The 22,233-nt window shown below is 38.6% G+C and overlaps 1 protein-coding gene across 1 annotated transcript in view; it reads left to right on the forward strand.

The window, feature by feature from the left end:
* DNAAF6 (dynein axonemal assembly factor 6) overlaps positions 1-22,233 on the forward strand; it is a 54,195-nt gene that overhangs the window by 15,765 nt on the left and 16,197 nt on the right. The window contains exons 2-5 of the mRNA XM_045298580.1: positions 558-707; positions 6,684-6,756; positions 8,885-8,990; positions 13,457-13,553. Of these exons, the coding sequence (XP_045154515.1) occupies positions 558-707; positions 6,684-6,756; positions 8,885-8,990; positions 13,457-13,553 (426 nt within the window). The remainder of the gene's footprint in view (positions 1-557; positions 708-6,683; positions 6,757-8,884; positions 8,991-13,456; positions 13,554-22,233) is intronic.

Genomic DNA, 22,233 nt, shown 5'->3' on the forward strand with positions numbered 1-22,233 from the left:
AATTCTACCTTACAAATCAGGCTGGACCGGAGGATGTACACTGGTACAGATAGGAACTGGAAACACAGGGAATCCAGGACAGATGAGCCCCTCAGGACCAGTGGTGAGAGTGGTGATACCGGGAGGGTGGAGGAAAGGTGGGGTAGAAAGGGAGAACCAATGACAAGGATCTATAGATAATCTCCTCCCTGGGGGATGGACAGCGGAGAAGTGGGTGAAGGGCGATGTCAGACAGTGTAAGATATGACAAAATAATAATAATTTATAAATTATCAAGGGTTCATGAGGGAGGGGGAAACAGGGAGGGAGGGGGAAATGAGGAGTTGATACTAAAGGCTCAAGTAGAAAGCAAATGTTTTGAGAATGATGAGGGAAACAAATGTACAAAAGTGCTTGACACAATGGATGGATGGATGGATTATGATGAGTTGTACAAGCTACCAATAAAATGATTTTTTTTAAAAAGACAAATGTTCTGGGGAAAGAAGAGAGATATGACACTTGAAAAGTCTTAATGTCTTAAATAACACATTTCTTTTTGATAATCTTCTTCCTAGAATACAGAATCTAACAATATGGATCCAGAAAATGTGGAATCTCAAAATGAAAAAGTGGTGGAAAGGGATACGCTTTCTTCAGTTTCTGCTCTGCAAGCCCTCTCTAAACTACTTCATCCTGAAGAAGAGCCTGATGTTGAATTTGAACAGGTGGTCATATACTTTAAGATAAATTACTTCTGTTCACATTAAGCTATGAAACTGTATTTGAATAACTTGTTCCACCTGCAGTGGTAGCAGGACTATGTAATTTGATAACATACACAGGAGGTTGCAAGGCTGATTATGCATGAGATTATAACCTCTAGCACATTTCTAGCAAACATAATTATATTTTTTTCTAAACCACCTGAACACTGAATAGGAAAATAGTTCTGTAACTATGGTAGCAATAGCCACATTTCACAATGTTTGTCATCTATATTTATGTCCAAAGAATACTTGACAACCACAGCAAGAATAGTAGCTGGGACAATGTAAGCCTAGACATTATTTCACAAAACAAATCATTTCAATTACATAATCTTAATGGGGCCTAAAGTACTAGTCCCCTTCCTTTTCCTTTTTGTCTACCCATGAATGCAGAAGTGAAAAGATTTTGAGGCATTTAATGGACAAACTAGGTTTATCCTACTAAAATTGGCTTCTGTATACATACTTGGCTGTGGAGTCGAATTAATTAAGTAGCATTTGGGGTCAAAACTGGTAACCCCAGGGGGTTTTGAAGCAGGGAGCTGAGCTTCACCTTGGCTAAAAGACTTGTAGCCACTTCAAGGTCACTGCCAGTATTCCCTGAATGATAAGCACTTGTTTATAACGTGTCCTGCATTCCTCTCTCCTCCTCTTCAACTGTCAGGGAAGCCAAAGAAAATTTGCAGCAGACACTTCACTGTTATTATACAATGTATCCATTTGCAGAGAATTATTTTCATGACTTTTTCATTGCTATGAATAAACCATCTTCCATGAGCAAACATATTAATTTATTCCTCTCTCCAATATTTGCCCCATAACGTGGGAAAGTCTGTGTAATCTGAATATGTAGCAAGTTCAGTGGACTCAATTACTATCTGAATATGTAGCCAGGAAGAGCTTTGGTGGAATGAGAAGAATCAAATAAAACATGAAATGGAAATGAAATTTGTAAAAGTAGGGACCTGAACTTGGAAGTAGGATTGGGAACCAAGAATTTGAATCAGGGAAAAGCCTTAGTAGAGGCTGAACAAATAAAGGAAAATCAGAACGTTAATAACTGCAGATATAACAAATAGGACCCAAGAGAAAAAAATTAGGAACAATGTTTCAATGGAGTTAGAAACAAGGTCTTTTTGTTGTTTCCTTGGCTGAAATAGCAAAACAACAATTTCTGGAGGGTACATCCCGAGAAAGATAGGGCTATGTCTACCCTTCCCAGAAAAAAAAAATTAAAACTAAGTATTTGAGAACTTGTGATCCTAAAGGAAGGAAAGTGACAACCTGTAACTGGAACAGTTCAGAGATAGAATTTGTCCTTGGCATTTGTGTAGTATGAGGTTTATTTGCATCTAGCAGTGTTTCTAGGGGAAAAATGAGTGCTTATGAGAACAGAAACACTTGGATCATTTTAGTGAATTGTACAGTTTATAGAGGAAAATTACTATAATAACGTGTGATTCTGTATATCTGGGTTATAAGCAATTTTGAGATAATTGGTCATTCAGATATTGCAGTACAGATATCATTAGAGGATATAGAATTCGAAAATCGGAACAGTGGGAGAATAATTAATGTTTCTAATGAACTATTACATTTTCTAGGAGAGAAACTGCTTTTCTCCCCGCCCCCCCCCCCAACATGTATTAATCTTGGGAGTTGTGGAGTGATTACAAGAGTGATGTGTTTTTGAGAATACACTCTCTGAAAACAGCAAGAGAACTGTTGTAAACACATCAGTTAATTTATACTAGCCCCACCATTGGGAAGAGAACAAGATTTTTAAACTCATGAGAGGATCTGAAAGCCTATATGAAGTAAAGCTGTTCTTAGCTGAAGAAATGAAGACTGTTCTTATACTGTGGAATATTCATGTTTTTTGCAGAGGATGGCAAACATTTTTTTTATTATATGAAGCCTGAGGTGGTTCAACATACATATTCCATTATTAACTGGGGCTGGTGAACTATTTCAACACCACAATGTTCAGAAGTACAAGCAGTTACCAGGGTCTTTGAGTGAGTCATTTGAATTCTAAATACTTAGACTCTACTTAATGGTTGAATTTTATTTCCAAACTATGACCAGACACTACTAATACTGCACAGATCTTAGAACACTTACAGATAAGGTTATCTTATTCTCTTATCCATCATCTTTTACTCCTGTTGCTATCAAATCAATTCAGACTCAGAGAACCTGTGAAACAGATAAGAACCATCTCATAGGTTTTCCATGGCTCTGGTGGCGCAGTAGTTCCAAATTGGGCTGCTAATTGTAAGGTCAATAGTTAAAAACCACCAGGTGCTCCTCGAGAGAAAGATGGGGCTTTCTACTCAAGAGGGAAAGCAGCAGTTCTCAACCTATGGGTTGCGACCCCTTTGCGGGCCGAATGACCCTTTCACAGGGGTCGCCTGATTCATAACAGTAGCAAAATGACAGTGATGAAGTAGCAACGAAAATAATTTTATGGTTGGGTGTCGCCACAACATGAGGAACTGTGTTAAAGGGTCGTGGTATTAGGTTGGTTGAGAACCACTGAGTTATAGCTTCAGAAACACATAGGAGCAGATCTGTCCGGTCCTACAGGGTCGCTATGAGGAGGCAGTGAGTTTTTTTGCTTTTATTTTTAACCGTTACAGGGAACAGATGGCCACATCTTTCTCCCACTGAGTAGCTGGTGAGTGTGAATTGCCAACTTTTTTCCCTCAACAGTTTTATTGGCACGTGGTTTAGATACAATTCAATAGTTCAATTATTTAATCATATCAAGGAGAACTGTACAATCATTACCACATCAATTTTAGAGCATTCCCACCCCGCCCCTGGTTAAATTGCCTATGAGTTATGTAATCACAATCCATTCTAGTGCGCCCTCCCCTTCATTATTTACTCCTGAAATCCCCTTTCCCTCCCTATCACCCACCTCCACCCTTATATTCCCTATATCACCTTGTATCCATTATTATCATTATATTTACACTCTTCCTGTGCTTCACACCTGGGAGACCCAACAGAAAAACAATAAAAAGAAAAATCGCGCCAAGGTGGTAAGGATAACAAAGACAAAAATACAAATAATGTGTAAGAAGAAAAAGACCTCCATCAACATTCAAAAAGCCCAGGAAGGAATTTCTATCATGGAACCAGTAAGAGATACTTGCTTCCAGAACAAATTCAGGTTGCATCTATAGTGTGGTCAACTTGGCCAAGTGTTGAGCTTGATCTAGCATAATCAAGATTACAATGGTCTCTGCCTGTTAGTAAGGCTGTTTGAGACTCTTGCCTGTGACTACAGCAGATCTGCCAGTGGTTCAGTCTGACTAGATTATCTGCTTATGGGTTTGGGGCTCCCACTGTCTCCCACAGCCCTCCACAAATTGGGTGCTCACAGTTTTAGCTCTGATGCTTTTCTCCTCACCATATTCGTATTTTGTAATTGTCATCTTTGCATCACACAAGCTGCTGTGCTTCTTCAGTGTGGACTTCGTTGACTCCTCACTTAGATGGCTGCTTGTTTGAATACAAGCCTTTAGGACCCCAGACACTATTCTGATTGCTAGCCAGGCATCATCTGCTTTCTTCACCATATTTTGCTGTAGCGCCCTTATCTTTAGTGATTATTTCGTGAAGGTACATATGTAGTAGGACCATGATGTAAAAACTGTTTTTTGGGTTGTCGGAGTTAGGATTTAGTGCGAGCCCAAAACCTGCATCTATGCTTTTTATTTATTTATTTTTAATTTGCTGTAACTTGAGAGTTAATACATATGTCACATCGTTCCATAGTTCAATCATGTCAAGCATAATTGTACAATTGCTTCCATAAGCAGTCTCCAAACATACTTTTCCTTCCTGGACTTCTTGCCATCATCTCCGTCTTATCTCCCCCACACTTTATATACTCCCCTCTGCCCCCAAAACTCTTGTTATATTTGCTTTCCCTATAGGCTCACCTTCCTGGGTTTCATTTACCAAAAAACAAAGAAACATATAACACAGCTTTGAGCCCCAATGGTGACTTACCTCTGACATAACCCTAATATAAACAGGCAAAAGCAGAATATATCAGAATGGCAGTCGCAGGATTGCCAGAATAATACATATCTTAATACAGCAATCAGGGCATTGATGTAGCCAGACTTTGTTTGTTCTCCAATGAACAGTACACCACTCTTGGTCCTGCTGTCTTCTGCTTCCTCAGACACCATGTGTTTCCCAGCTTAAGTCCTCAGGTTACACGTGTGTCTTGGATAGAGTCCAGTTCACCCAGTGGAGTTCCTGCATGCAGCCTCTGAAGCATGACTTGCATGTGCACCCCGAAGATCCATTCAGCATCTCAGCATTCTACAGCACCTGCCTGGGTTCCCGTGATACCCCCAAACGCCCTTGGTCAATTCTGCCCTCTTGCTACATGCCAGAACTGCCAACTTTTCAGCTGCGCACTTAATTACTACACTATCAGGGTTCATTCTCTATCCCTGATGAACAATTTTACTCAATTTTAACTGTTCAACTTGTTCTGCTCAAATGGCTGTCTTTGGTTTATGTACAAGTTCCACAGGAGTAAAATTAAGTGTCCTTAAATTCCCATTCTTTAAGATGTTATTCATAGTTCGTTATCATCCACAAAGTCTTTGCATAGTCTATAAAACAGGAACATCTTTCTGGTATTCTCTGCTTTTAGCCAACATCCATTTGATCTCAGCAACGATATTCAATTTTTGAATTATCTTCAGCAAAATTGTACTTGCCTTTGATATTAATGATAATTTCTGCATTCTTTTGGGTTATCTTTTTTTGAATGGGCACAAATATGGATCTCTTCCAGTCAAATGACCAGGTAAACTGTCTTCCAAATTGCTTGGCATAGATGAGTGAGTGCTTCCAACACTGCTTCTGTTGATTGAAACATTTAGGTTGGTATTCTATCAATTCATAGAGCCTTGAGTTTTCACCAATGTCTTCAGTGCAACTTGGACATTGTTCTTTAATACGCTTGATTCTTGATCACATACTACCTCCTGAAATCATTGACCACAGAATCCTTCAATGCTACAACATGATGCTTAAATGTGTCCAGTTCTTTCAGCCTGAGAAATGTTGAGTATGTTCTTCCCTTTTGGTTTTATTAGCCTTTGCATGTTTTATTTTAATACTTTACTTCAGAAATCTACTCAATGACAATAGATTTGGCTTTTGTATTTTATCTTCTTGAGCAGCCTTTTGAAATTTTCTGTTCAACTGTTTTACTTAATCATTTATTGCATTCACTTTAGTTACTCTAAGTTCAAGAACAAGTTTCAGCATCTCCTCTGACATTCACTTTGATCTTCTCTTTCTTTCCTGTGTCTTTTAAATTATCTATTGCTTTCTTCATAATGATGTCCTTGATGTCATTCCAGAACTCATCCGCTCTTTGGCCATTAGTGGTCAATACATCACATCTATTCTTGAGGTGGTTTATAAATTCAGGTGGAATACACTCGTGGCTATATTTTGGCTTTGGGGCAAGTCTGCCCTACCCACCCAACCCACTGCTGTCCAGTCAATTACAACTCAAAGTGATCTCATTAGAACAAAGTAGAATGGTTTCATAGGGTTTCCAAGGCTGTAAATCTTTACAAAAACAAATAGTTTCATCTTTCTCCTGTGCAGAAGCTGTTGGGTTCAAACCACCAACCTTTTGGTTAGAATTCCAGTGCTTAGCTCAGAATTTCTTCAATCCATCCTAGGGCCTATTAGGACAAGAAAGAAACATTGAAAATAAAACTTGGCATCCGTCTCTTTGTTGTATAAAATGATATGCAATTGAACTGGGAAACTCTATATGACTATTTTAGATGAAAAGCTTATAAAATCTGAGTTGTTAAAAAATTAAATTATTACCAGTTGTTTATGTTATAATGTTGGACATTTTTTTTCCTACTCCAGTCAATTTATGCATCAACTACTGGAGCCATGGGCCCTGGGAATATTGGGCCACCAAAGAAAGAAGAAGCAAAAAGTAAGTTATCTAACAAAACAGTAGAGATTAATGTACTATTTTTTCTTGGTACAAAAATTTCAAGTATACTTTGGAGTTATTACAGATTTAGCTCCAGACCACCCAATCCAATAAAGCGAGTCACGCAAATTTTTGGTTTCACAGTGTATACAAAATGTATACATATACATTGTACTTTAGCGTGTGCAAGAACATTCTGAAACCGTTTAAAATATTGTAAGAATTAACAAAATGTGACACAGATATGGAATGGGCACCTGCTGTAGGAAAAATGGTGCTTATAGACTTTCCCAATGCAGAGTTGCCACAAACCTCCAATTTGTACAAACAAAATGTTTGCAAAGCACAATAAAACAAGATATACCTGCGTGGGGAGAGTAAGACTAGTCACCATTCAAAACACTAAAAACAAAAAAGTTTTTGTGGAGTTTCTCTGGTTCATGACAACCTTGTGCTCTATAGGTTTTTTGAAAAACAGTTAAAATAAAAAGACCATTTTAGAAAAAGTGGGAACAATAACTTCTAAGTGGAGAAAAATAACTAACTTTTAAGGGCTCTAAGGGGGAATTATGCCTGGTAATATGCACCTAATAAGCCACATTGTCCTGGGCTTCTGTACACCCCATAAGGACCCATAGCAAGTGCCATAGACCACTAGGGCATTGAATCCTGGATCTTTAAGATGCCCAACACCCTCCAAAGGCCAAACCAGAGGGATCCATTGTGGAAACCCCACTAGGTGAACTAACCTAAAGACTTAAGACTGAAAATTCATGGTGTTTGAAGAAGCAGAAGACAGCTATACCAAGAGTTTTGAACTGTAGGTAGGCAGGCAAACATTGACTTAGTCTATCACTGCCTACTTGATGTATTCATATATATATTACTCTGGCAGACCTGTGATTGATGTTGTCAGTGAATATTATTGTAAAATTTGCCCGACAGCCAACTCCCGATGTTTGTATAAATAACATCAAGCCATGTAAAGATTTATTCTGTACACGTGAATAATTTAGGTGTTGCGATTTGTAGTTAGCCTACACTGGTCAAATATCCCCCCCCTCAACAGTGTCTTAAAAATTAGTACCAGGGGCTTATCAATGACACTATTAACAGAAGATCCTTATGTTCCAGGGAGATGATCAATAAGATTTTCTACCATAAATTAACAAGGAGGTCACTAAGGGGAGCCAAGGCAGATTAAAAAAATCCATGAATGGATTGCAGGTTTACACTAAATCCTAGCTCCAATTTAAGAACGATTAGTTCTTACAACATAGCCAGGCTCGATACTCACCCTCATGAAGGAAACACAGAAGATGGGAGTGACAAAGAAATTAGAAGGTGTGGGGACTGAGAAGCCCCAATTCTGTGAGTCATATGACAGGCTGAAGAGCTCTGCTGGTTCCTGTGGTGGAAAGAGCTACATCTCAAAATCTGTGGGTCAGATGGCTGTCTGAAGTCCTCTGCTGACTCATGGGGTTGCTGGGGTGGTCGGAATCTGCAGATCAGATGGCAGGCCAGAGTTTTGTAGGTTTATATCCCAAGAATCAGAGGTCAGGCGATGAGAAGAGTACAGGGTCCAGAAAGGGAGAGAAAGCTTTGCCAAAGCAGCTCATTTATATAGCAGGCCACACCTAGAACAAAACTCCCTCTTTCAAATGATTGGCTGCTCACATCAGATCACAAAATGGAAAGTGATTAGATAGTGGTTGCCAAACCATCGAGAACCATAGCCTAGTCAAGTTGACACATAATATTAACCATCACAATTTCTTTGCTTATATTTGTCTACAGGGATAAAAAACCCCAACTAGATACCTATATACCAGCTATATACTTATCTCTAAGTAATTGAATTGTAGATTTCAAATTTTTCTTTCTTTCTTTTTTGGTTATATCTATATTTTCTACCTACCATTAACATGTATTCGTTTTGTGCTGACAAAACAATTAAGGTTGGTCATTACTAGTTTAGCTTGTTTTGATTAAAAAAAATAAGCTAGTGACTACAACTAGAACATATTTTACTTGAATTGTCCCAAACTGAGTGTAGCGAGGAATAAGAGAGCAATTTCTAGAGAAGAAATGGACAACAGCCTTAGTATAACCTTCCCTTTCTTTATAGTCATGCCTCAAACCAGTGCTGAAAAGAGTGAAGATATTTGGAATCCGGAAGAGGTCCCAGAAGGAGCAGAACATGATGACCTGTGGGATGCTAGAGAAATCCCTGAGTAAGTCCAATGAAGCCTGGAATGTGTTTAAAGGTTTATATGCCCTCTGATCCCATCTGATGTTTGACAAGATGCATAAAGTGACGTACGCCACAAAAAAGATAGAACTACAGTGACATATGTAATTGATTTTTTTCATTTAGAGACAAATACTAAAGCATAAAATCTTCTTTTCAGTTACTATCTTAAGAAAATAAAAAACACAGTCATGGGGAGTGGGGAGGGAGTGGAAAAATGAGGAGCTAATGCCAGGGGCTTAAGTAGAGAGCAAATGTTTTGAGAATGATGAGGGCAATGAATGTACAAATGTGCTTTCCACAATTGATGTATGTATGGATTGTGATAAGAGATGTATGAGCCCCTAATAAAATGATTTTTTTTAAAAGAAAGAAATATTTCACAATATATAATTTAAAAAAAGAAAAATACAGTCATTTCCATTATAAATTTATATTTAATGTCAGTTGCGTAATGTAACTAACAATGGGAGAATCCCAGCACCTTAAATTACAAACATTCATTCATACAAACCAAACTACAGATGGTATTGATGTATCAAAGGCCTGCTTTTAATTAATAACTCAGTTTCATAATTTTTATAAAGTGTTGTACCTTCCCGCTAATGATTACCTGGATTTATTTATTGATTTTTCTAGGAATAAAGTTAGCATTTAAGAGTCCTGATGGCATAGTGGTCATGCATTGGGCTGCTCACCTGAAGTTGAGCAGTTTGAAACCACCAGCTACTCCCAGGGAGAAAGCCGGTCTTTTTTACTCCCTTAAATAGTTAGAGTCTCAGAAACTCCCAGGGGCAGTTCTACCCTGTCCTATAGGGTCACTATGAGTCAGCATCAACTCGATGGCGGTGAGTTTGGTTTATAGTTAGAATTCAGTATATTTTGCCAGCAGAATTGAAATCTTCTTTTGTAGCCTTTCAATATAATCAGTTTGTAAACATGAAATTTAGAGTAATTGTTATGAAAACCGCCCACTCTTATTTATTTTTCTTAAAGAAATGCTCATTTCTCTTGAATTTGTGATTCCTGGCATAGTAAATCAGATGGCCTTTTGATTCAATATGGCCAATACCAATTGATCCATTTCCACTCACTAATGCATCCCATTTAATTTTTGAGGCTTCCGATTGTTCTAGATTCATACTTGATATCTTCCACATTCTGATTATTAATGGATGTTTGCAGCTGTTCCTTCTGATTTTAAGTCATGCTTCCCTAGCAGCAAATGAAGGTCCTGAAAGCTCTATTCAATCCGTGTCATTAAAGTCAACTCTACTTTGAGGAGGCAACTCTTCCCTAGTCCAATTTTTGTGTTTTCCAACCCGAAGCGCTCATCTTTAGGCAATGTTCTACTTCCATTTATAAGTTTTCAGCTACTAATTTTTTAGAAGTGATCTGCCTCTTCCTTCTTCCTAGTCTTAGACTTGCAGCTCTGCTAAAACCTGTCCATCATGACTGACCCTGCTGGCATTTGAAATACCAGTGTCAGAGCTTCTAGCATCACAGTTAACATGCAAACCACCACAATATGGCAAACTCATAGATGAATGGTCGAAGCTATAAGTATGTGTGTGTGTGTGTATTTGATTGAATATTTAGAAGAACTTGTAAGCAAATAACATTTGTTTACAACAATAACCTGTAAACACAGGTTCATATTTGTGCTAAATTCTCATGTATTTATTAATTCTGGATGATTTCTATGACAAATGATTTGACAGCTTTTCTAATTCACACCAAAAATCTGCCTCAAACTTTATGAAAACTCAATAATGTCTTTATAGTCTATGGCATTTCTGTAAAAAACAAAACAAACAAAAAATGTGGGGTTTCAAAAAGTTCATACAAAGTATTACATCTTTAAATTCCATTTTCCATGAACTTTTCCAAGTCCCCCTGTAGAAGCAAAGGAGCTCTGGTAGCGTAGTAGTGTGGTAGTTATGCATTGGGATGCTAACTGCAAGGTCAGCAGTTTGAACCCATCAGCTGCTCCTCGGGAGAAAGATGGGGCTTTCTACTCCCATAAAGAGTTGCAGTCTCGGAAACGCACAGGGAGCAGTTCTGCCCTGTCCTATAGGGTCGCTATGAGTCGGCATCAAATTGATGGCAGTGAGGTTATTTTGTTTGTTTTTGTAGAATCAGGGTGAACTGCAGATTACTAAATAAAAATTTAAAGCTCCCAACTTTCAAATAAACATGCCAAAAATACTTAATCTTTGTTTTGAAAACTGAAAGATTCCAAGAATGTAGAGGATAGCTCATGTTGTGCATATATAATGCCCAAATATCCATACGAAAGGGGAGAATTAAGTCACTTTCCCTAATGTCTAAGGAACATCAAACATCTACATGCGACAAGCTCCACATTTGAGTAAATTTTTGCTTTTTGTCATGGCGTTTGATGTTTTATAGATGAAAGGTTCTATACATGAAAGGGTTAATTTAATGATGCCAGTCAAGATATGAAGAAAATTGCTGTATGAGCTTTTCAATGTTTCTTTTCTTCCTCATGTATATACATTCCAAAATGTCCTGAAACCAAATAGGAAAATGGGTAAAGGGTATGAACAAGCAGCTCACAAAAGAAGAATCACAAATGACCAAATGAAAAATAAAGATCATCCGGGTCTTCATCTGAGAGATTCTTGAGGAAAGATTTGGTTTTTGAGTAGATGTAATCAATGAAAGAAAAGAGATCATGCCATTGTTTACTAGTTTGGATGATTGGAAGAATAACGATGGCATTAAGTCTTCCAGGAAGTACGTGGAGCAGAAGCAGTAAGTTTGATTATGAATATGTAGAATCTGAATACTTGTGGAACCCTGGTGGTGTAGTGGTTACACAGTAGGCTGCTAACCACAAGGTCTGCAGTTTGAAAGCACCAGCCGCTCCTTGGGAGAAAGACGAGGCTTTCGATTTCTGTCAAGAGTTACAGTCTCAAAAACCCACAGGGGCATTTCTACCATGACCTATAGTGTCGCTAGGAGTTGTCATCAACTTGATGGCAGTGAGTTTTTCGTTTGTTTGAGATGCTGTGGGGCACCCAGACAAACTGAAATTGAAAAACAAACAAACAGTTGGACAATTGCGTCTGAAGCGCTGGATAAGAGCGGGATCTATTTGAAAGCCACAGGCATGTGGGTTATTAATACTTTTCTGTTCTGTTTTAACCTGACTTCAACTTTGGAGATGTTTGGTAGAATGATGGCTTATTAAGAAACAAAGTCCCATGAGGAACGACTACTTCTTGTCAGTCCTGTTTAAATTCTTTTTGGTTGTTGTTGTTCCTGGGCATTCATATTTGCACATTGTTCAATATAGTCTTTTAAAACAGATTATTTTATTGGGGGCTCATAGAATCTAGTCTTTTTGTCTTCCCATCTGGAGAGTTACCATTTATTTGTTAAGGTACAACCAGAGGGAAAAATAGTTTGTAAATGTGTGTTGATTTCATTCCTTCTGGTAAGTCTTGTTTGGGTGCTTCTAAAAGCGATTCTATTCCGAAGGGCCCAGCTTTGGGAGGAACAAAAAAGATATGTGAATTGATGTGTATGTGACAAAACACCAAAAGTCATTTTCATTGAATTATGAATTCTGCAGGACTTGATTTTCAAACATGATAGTGCACTGGTGCACTAAATTTATTGTAGAATTGTAGAGTGGAAAGAACCACAGAGATCATTTCGTACAGGTGCCTCTGTCCCCATAAATTGTATGAATGTGGAATTGTGAGACCCTATAAGTTTGTGATTTTCCCAAAGCCACACAGTTCATGATAGAAACAGTACTAAAAATCGATCCTGTGCTGAATTCTCTGCTCTGTAGCTTACACTTAACATATGAAGGTATCTAGATTTGATGGACAGAAATCCACCAAATATTCCTTTTACTTCTAATTTTCATCTTATTAGAATATTAAACGTTTTCTCAGTCTGTTTTATTTCTATCATTTGGAAACAGCTAAGCTATATTTTAGAAAACTAGTATATATGAAACTAATATATAATGAAAGGAACCCTGTTGGTGTAGTGTGACTTACTCGTTGGGCTGCTAACCGAAATGTCAACATTTTGAAACCACTAAGAACTCACTCTTCAGGAGAAAGATGAAGCGTTCTGCTCCCATCAGATGTACAGCCTTGGAAACTCACAGAGGCAGTTCTACCCTGTCCTATAGGGTTGCTGTGAATTGGAGTCACCTCCATGGCATGGAGTGAAACTATATATGAAATAAACAAAACACAACCATTTAAGTGTTTGGCATTCTTGACTAAATTTCTATTCTTTTATGTTTCACTATGTACTTAAAAACTGCAAACACATTATATAGTCCTTTTTGGGGGAGAGGGGGAGTGTAATAGCATATCCTCATGAGGTTCTTAGTCTTATCCTTTGGGACAGAAAATTGCTCCTTCGTTTCAATCTTTGTTATCATTGACTTCTCTTTAGGTATGAGATTGTATTTAAACAACAGGTGGGAACTGAAGATCTGTTCCTAGGACTGACCAGAAAGGACTCATCAACAGCATGCTGTGAGGATCTTGTGGTAAGCCTGTTCCCTGCCCCAAGCCCCATTTTCTGTCTGACTCTTGTAGCTAAATGGAGTGAATATTGTGTATATAATAATATAGACTCTGTAAAATAGTTATTGGCATATTTCAGATACTGGGAGAGTAAAGAGCTATACAGTATAAAATTGGGAAGCATATACAGACATGTAAGAAACTAAATTTCACATGTGGGTACGTTTTACAAATGCATACAATAGAATTGCCTGGCATAATATAGGATTTTTAGTTCAATTAAAATTGCCCACTCTGTTTGGACTGATTTTTCTTATATACATGCCATTTGATTGGCTATTAATTTCTTATGAATTGGCAGGCAATCAGAATGAAATGCTTTCTGTTTTGAATCCTGTCTCATTTCTTAGTTCTGTATTTCTTTTAATGATTCAATTCACATTGGGAGAGTTTAAATAGGCTTTTCTTCTTAACTTCTGGATCTGAAATTTTTACTTAAAATTCTAAGGCAACTAAAATGATACTTGACTCCCTTATTTAAATGATTCCACAGTACGTTGGACAGCATCCTTGCCAAATCCACGTTTCTATATGTTCATCATAGCATGTCTTACAATATCCACTACATACTGCCTTACTTTTTCTCTTTGATCCTCATAATGGTCTTGTGGCAAAGTCTGGGCCTACCTAGTCTTGAGAGTGAAATGAGACTCATTTGGTAGCATACACAAGCATTTCTGGCATTGAAAATGCCTTTTCTGACCTACATCCACTATTTCCCCTATCTGTTACAAAACTCTACATGATACAGTAGTCAGGTGCCTCCACTTCTGACTCATGGTAACCCCAAATCCTATGAACTCCTGTGTGTCATAGTAGAACTGGATGCTATAAAGTTTTCATTGGCTGATTTAGAAGTAACCTGCCAGGCTTTTCTTCTGAGGTACCTCTTTGTGGACTTGAACTTCCAACCATTAGGTAAGTAGTCAAGCACATTACCTGTCTGCACTACCATGGACTCCAAGGTGTTCATAGGAGATGCTTAATGTATCTTCCTTAAGCAAAGAGTAATAGAATCTCTCTTTTTCATGAAATTTAGATTTTTCTCTTATTAGGAAAATCTAAAATATTCAATTGAATCATGTAACATACTGGGAATAGTGAATTTAAGTACCCCAGGAGATTTTTCTAACTCTAATGAGTTAAGGTTTCAAGTGATCTTGAAGTAATTAGCTCCCTGGGTTTTGTCAGCAATATCAAACTTATCAAATTTCTCTCGTTTAAATTGCTGTAAAATTAAGTTTTTGATATTTAGTGTTGAGGGTTACTCTAAACTCTAAAGAAATTTTAGACCCTAAATAAATAAAGCTGTTGTGAGCCTTCCCATTTCTCTCCTGCAAATTGCTACTAGTCTTATTAATGAAGGTATCCTGAATGAAAATTCTTGGAAAAGAAACCATATCTCAGAATAGGAATCTATAATTTACCTAAAACTCAATAAGTATATACAGGAGGGAAGTCAATCTCTCCCTCTCATTAGATTTATAACTGATTGGGGAGACAAAACTAACAAACTCTTTTTATTGTTAACAAGTTTAAGTATATTAGGAGTTCAGAGGACTTGGCTAAGTGTCAGACTAAGACACCTCTGGAGCCCTGGTGGCATAGTGGTTACAAGTTGGTCTGTGATCTGTGTGGCCGACAGTTTGAAACCACCAGCAGCTCCTCAGGAGAAAGACTAGGCTTTCTACTCCTGTAAATATAATCTCAGAAATCCACAGTGAGGGTGGCAGTGGAGGGGTGTCAGCATGGATTGTTGGCAATAAATAAGGTTTTTTTTTTGGGGGGGGGGAAGACACCACTGAATGAAATACAATACTTACAGATCCCATGGCACTTTACAAGGAGGCCTGGTGGTGCTGCAGGATAAACACTGGATGGCTAACCACAAGTTTGGAAGTTCAAAACCCACCAGAAAGATGAGACAATCTGTGCCTGTAAATATGTATAGTCCTGGAAACTCTATGAAAGAATCACAATGAGTTGAAATGGACCCTGGCCGGTGGGTTCGGTTTGGGGTTACCGTGTGTGTTTTCTTTTCCTCTTTCTTTGCTTTGCTTCATTTGTTCACTCGTTAAATACTTGATGAATACCAGGGATATCATTATAAATAAGGAACAGTTAACTTCCCTCAAGGAATTCAAGACCATGAGCACCTAAGAAATTATTGCAGCTCAGTATGATAAACACATAGAGGCATATATAGCATGTACATAATGACATGAAGCGGAAAAAGATCAACTCTGTTGGGGTGGGTAGGATTTTTGCAGTGAGCAATAAATGAGAACATTCTAAACATAAAATAGCAGGGCATGTTGAGAAAGGGGTAAGTATAACAAATATAAAGAATAATTGTGGATGGTGGTATAATAATCTGCTGGCACTTAAATAAAGAAACATAGAAAGTCCTGATTTGTAGCTTGAATTTTAACTCAGGCGCATGTAAATGTTGACATCCACTGGGAAAGACTCAGACCAAGGAAGTGGTTGACCTCATCGTAAGTAGTTCTTGCTCACATGTATAAAGCTTATTATTCCTGTGTATAATGTGGCAGCTTCTCAAATCTAAGATACCATCAGATTTTAAATGTGCCATTTATTTCCTAGCAATTTCTTGAAGTGTGTAGGATGGGATGGAGGTGGGTTGTGGGGGAAATAGGCACACTACCACATTAAGTGTTTACGATGATTGTGTGGTGCCTTCTATAATCAGAAACAATAACATGTGGGGAAAACGAAACCTCAGAAATGGCAAAATATGATATTTAGGTCTTGGACCTCGTTCATATCTAACAATCCAATAGAGACTTTTAGAAAATCCTACTTAAGCAATGGAAGGTAATAGGAGTACACAGCCCAATCTGTTTAAGTGCAGGGAATTATTTGAGGTTTTAAACAGGCACAAGGGATAAACTTGCACTGAAAACACAACATGATCTTATTTAAAAACAAAATGTACACGGTATCATCCTTTCTCCCACCCTCCTCACACTCCAAATAAGGAAGCTGTATTTGTGAGTCCTAAATCAGTACGAAGGATCTCTGGTGATACGACAGTTAAGTACTCATCAACCCTACCTGGCCAGTGGCTCTGCAGAAAAATAAAGACCCGGCGATCAGATCTGCTCCTGGAATGATTACAGCCAGGGAAGCCCTGTGGGCAATTCTGCTCTGTCATCTGAGGTCGCTGTGAATCAACATGGACTAGATGGCACCCAACAGCAACAGATCCAAGTGGTGTTCCTAAACGCCATTCTGAGTTGGGAACCATTCTGTGTTTTGAGCACAATTCCCATTCCTTCCTTCTAATGCCAAAGAATTCCCATTATCTAAATGCTGCCTGCCATTTTAGTATGGTATAATATCCCTAAGTTTGTAGCTGCCAAGTTGTTGCGTAATGGTTATACATTGGGCTGTGATCCTCAAAGTCAGCAGTTTGAAACCACCAGCCGCGCCTAGGGAGAAAAGCAACCACAAACCCCCTGCCATCGAGCCAATGCTGACTCATAGGGATCCCCTGTGGATTTCTAAGACTGTAACTGTTTATGGAGTTGAAAGACCAGGCTTTCTCCCACGCAACTACTGATTTCGAATAGCCAACCATGAAGATTGCAGCCCCAACACAGGACCACTACACCACCAGGGCTCCCCTCTGGAGAAAGATGGGGCTTTCTACTCCTGTAAAGAGTTACATTCTCAGAAACTCACAGGGGCAGTTCTTCCTGTCCTAGGGCCGCTATGAGTCAGGGTCAACTTCCATGGTGGTCGAGTTTGGTTTGGTTTGGTTTGGTTTGGGAAGGTAGTGGTGTTGGATGTGGTCCGGTAGATTTCAACTTACAATAACCCCATGTGACAGAACAGAACTACCCCAAGGGGTTTTATTGGCTGGAATCTTTTACAAGAGGATTCAAAACCACCAGCCTCTAAACCACTCAAGAACAGAAATGGGAATAGAAATACCAGGAGGGTAGGGGAAAAGTGAGGAAAGGAGGGGGGAAGCAACCACAGGGGAAGGGAGACAGCAGTGGGTGTAAGATGTGAAAATAATAATAATTTATAATTTATCAAGGGATCACGAGTGTGGGAGGGGGGATGGAGAAAAAAAAGAGGAGCTGATACCAAGGGCTCAAATAGAATGTAAATGTTTAGAAAAAAATTATGGCAACATATGTACAAATACGCTTGATACAATTGATGTATGGATTGTTATAAGAGCTGTAAGAGCCCCCAATAAAATGATCTTTAAAAAAAAAGAGTGACAGTCTCAAAAACCCACAGGGGCAGTTCCACCCTGTCCTATCAGGCCCCGATGAGTCAGCAACTACTCGATGGAGTGTTTTTTTATGCTTTTGTTTTTTGGAATCTTTTATGGAAGCACATTATCAGATTTTTATTTTCTCCTACAAAGCCGCCAAGTTACTTTTGCCTTAATCTCACTATTAAGATAGAGCCTAGTTAGAGATGAAACTAAGCTAGTGCTTTACAATTTGCTACTTTTTACGCAGTGAACGCTTTAAAAAATCTATGAGAAAATCCAATATATAAAAACAATGACAGTACCACTGTGTTCTTTGCAAAGATACTGCCAGTCAGGAGGTAGATTCTAAGAGAATGACTTGGGCTGTGTGGAGCACAGCTTTTTAGATCCTGACCTAGTGTCTTCAACTAAGTTCGGCTTACAAGGTGTCAAATAATCATATAAACTAATCAAGGAATAATGAGAGAGCCAGAGGACTTCTTTCTAGGATATATCCTAGAAGGTGTGTTCATGATCTTGGAAGAAGTGCTCTGGGTTTTTCATTATTCTTTGATTAAATATATATTCTATTAAATATATGCATGTATGCACACACACAAGCCAAATGCCACAATCTAGAGTCTAATTTATAGGATATACATACATTTCCAATATGTATATTGGAAAACCCCTGTCTTGTTCTAGTTCGTTTTGTTTTTCCTTTCTTTGCCTTTAGACTCTCCATCCCACCTCACAAGGCTCCCACTGTAATGTGTTTGATACATACTATTTTTTTATAGAAGTCGATAAATAATTTATGTAAGATATTTCAGGGGTTAATCCGAGTTTCTTTATAAGAACAATTCTTCTTTAAAAATTATTTTATTGGGGGCTCGTACAATTCTTATCACAATCCATACATACAGCCATTTTGTCAAGCACGTATGTACATTTGTTGCCCTCATTGTTCTCAAAACATTTGCCTTCTACTTTAGCCCTTAATATCAGTTGCTCATTTTCCCCTCCCTCCCCATTCCCCCCACCCTCATGAACCCCTCACAATTCATAGATTACTATAGTTTTGTCATAAGTTACACTGTCCGATGTCTTCCTCCGCCCTCTTCTCTGCTGTCCATTCCCCAGGGAGGAGGCTATACTTGATTCTTGTAATTGGTTCCCCCCTCTCTACCCCACATTCCCTTCATCCTCCAGGCATCGCCCCTCTCACTACTGGTCCTGAAGGAGTCATCTATCCTGGATTCCCTGTGTTTCCAGTTGCTATCTGTACCAATGTACATCCTCTGGTCTAGCCAGATTTGCAAGGCAAAATTGGGATCATGATAGTGGGGGGAGGAAGCATTCAAGAACTAGAGGAAAGTTATATGTTTCATCATTGCTAGATACATACTCTTTATGCATTGCTGTTTACTGTAACTTTAAAAATTCAGCGTGTGTTTTTAAAATATTTAATTCTGTGCCAGATACTAGATCTATAGTGTTAAACAAAGAGACAAGGTAGTACTGTCAAGAAATCAACAGTCCAAGAAGCTGAACAGTGGCAACTGTGAAGTGGACGTGCCATACTTTCACAGGTTCCTCCAGTAAGGAAACAGAGCCCCAGTGGCTAGAGTTTGTTACTTATACAGACAGCATATGTAAAATCAGCATGATGTCAGCTCCCATGTCCCTTAGCCCATGGGACAAACAAACAACTACAATGAACCGAAGGGGTTAAACGACAGCCCATATATCCAGGAAGCAACTGTTGAAGAACCAACAATAAGACTACATCTGCATCCATACCCAAGGGGAGAAAAGGTCAATGCTTTACTGGAACCAGGGAGTTGCATGAGAAGCTGCCTTGTTCCAGTATCCTGCTAGATAAGAAGCCCCCACAAGGTAGAGAGGCAGATTGAAACAACATCCAGGAAGTGCACCACAAGCCTGCCTATCGTCTCAAGTTCTGGGAGAATCTCAGGATGTTCTGCCAAGATCTGGGTCAGACTACATTTGAGTCCTGCTTCTGTGGATACATGCAAGGTCACTTGAATTGTTTTTACAAAGCTAAGTATGTATTTATTTACAAAACAACCTTTTCACTTTCAAAGTACTCTCTATTACACTGAATACATTTGTCAAATCTGCAATTCCATTCTTGGAAACATTTACCAAACTCACGTTTAAATGGCTGACAGTACCTCTCTTGTTTTTCTTCACCTCTTCTATGTTGTCAAATTGCTGTCTTTTCATTTCCCTCTTCATTTTCAGAAACAAAAAGAAGTCTCATGCAGAGAGGTCAGGTGAGTAAGGTGCCTAGGGCAAGAGAGGCATGCTGGGCTTTTATTTTTGTTTTTGCCAAAACTGGTGCACTGAGCAGGTGCATTGTCATGGTGGCAAAACCAGTTCCCTGAGTGCCACATATCAGCCCTTTTTAGTCGCATGGTATTATGCTAACTTTTCAGAACGTCTAAATAGAAAGCTTCATTAATAGTCTTGCCTGGTGGAATGAACTCCAAATTCACTACAAGTCGACATTTTTGTCCGTTTGGGAAGTTGACGGATGTTGAGAATGAGGTTCACCTTTTGTGAAGCTAGAAAACCACTAGGACACTTCCGTTTTTCTCATAGCGCTGTCCTAGTACGCTGTGTTCAACATAACAACAAAATTTCACAGCCACATGCTGTTCTCTTAAGTCGGCCATCACAACAAACAAGGTTCCAGTGAAACTGCTTTTACAAAAAAATTCACTGTGACCAGAGAGAACCTTCTCAGGCAATGCCACTGGGTGCACTAAATCAGAGTGATCCATACATAATATGAAAGCTCCACCCAACAGAGCTTTTTTTCATTTTTTTTGAGGAGGGGCAGTACCCCTTCTTAACAAAAGAAATGGTATTTGACCTGGATATTTGCATTTCATAACCCCTTCTAATGCACAAAGACATCCTTTGATTATTTGCTTTCATTTAAAGTTAATTATGGAATATAAAAATGGAAATTTCAAATGAGCAAAATAAATAAAACCCATCACAAAGTCTGCCATCCAGAAGTAAGCCACTTTATACTCCGTATCTTGATTAACGCCGTCACCAACCACCCATTCACTGTACAAGTTTCTAAGTCCTATGAACGCTAACTCCAAATGTCTTTTGAAGATTTTCTCTTCTCTCTATTCCCATGGCCACAGCACAAGCCCACCATGGCTAGTGCAATTGTCTATTAACTGGTTCTTCCTCACCAGTTTCTCAAACTCATACATACCATTCACCATCCAAAAACCAAAAATAAAACCCTCACTGCAATCAAATCAATCCCAACCCATAGTTACCCTGTAGGACAGAATATAATTGCCTCTTTGGTTTCCCAAGGGTTCAAATCTTTACTGAAACAGAAAGCCTTATCTTTCTCCTTCAGAGTAACTGGTGGGTTCAAACTGTTGCCTTTTCTGGCTCCTTATCACTCACCATTAAATTCAATCTTCACATTGCCACTAGAATGCTGCTTGGGCATGTGCATGTAATCATTTAACCTGCTGTGAAACTTTTAGTAACTCTATCACAAAAGAAATTACATTTAAGGGCTGTTACAACTAGCTCTAAGCTACCTATTCTGTTTTCTCATCAATTCCTTCACTCTAGTGCATTCTGCGGCTTCAGGAACATCAAGAAGAGTTCTCAAAATCCACTCTGCTTTGGCAGTTCTCTCACCCTTTCCCATAAGGATGATGTGAAAGTCAAGAGTATGTCAGAAACGGGAGGAGAGAAATGAGGACCAGCCTACTTATAAATAAAGAAATAAAACAGAGCTGATTGAGGTACCAGACCTCTTGCGAGCCAACTAGGGAAGGTGTAAAAGGAATTGTAGGTATCAAAGATATGTAGGAAGACAGCCTGAATCTTCCCATAAGACTATTTGCAGCAGGAAGTAGGATGGATGCAATGGGGAAGTAGGTTAGCCAATTTCTGTTTTCACCCATGGGTATTAAACAGCAAACTCTAAAATCTAAAAATGAGTGGACTGTTGACATATTGCCAAATGGCCCATCATGTGTTCTAGGAGAGAGCAGCCTGCAGATAGCTTGATAGGCCTTTTGAACAAGAATGAATACATAATATTGTGATGCTCTTTCTTTGATGGGTATATATTAAACATACTAATGTGACCTTGAAAATAAGCCATGAAACCTGATTTTCATTTTAGCCTCACATCATCCCTTGAGCCTTACCCTGTCATCCCATCCCCTCCCTTGTATACTCTATGAGATTGTCCCATCTTTTCTTAAAGTTGTGCTAAATATATAGGAAACAAAATATTTGGACTTTCAGTTATTTTCTTTTTCTTTTTTTTAACATTTTATTAGGGGCTCATACAACTGTTATCCCAATCCATACACACATCAATTGTG

The sequence above is a fragment of the Echinops telfairi genome, unplaced genomic scaffold (assembly GCF_000313985.2).
Source record: "Echinops telfairi isolate 266 unplaced genomic scaffold, ASM31398v2 ScPeMD7_7427;HRSCAF=8465, whole genome shotgun sequence".
Taxonomy (NCBI): Eukaryota; Metazoa; Chordata; class Mammalia; order Afrosoricida; family Tenrecidae; genus Echinops; species Echinops telfairi.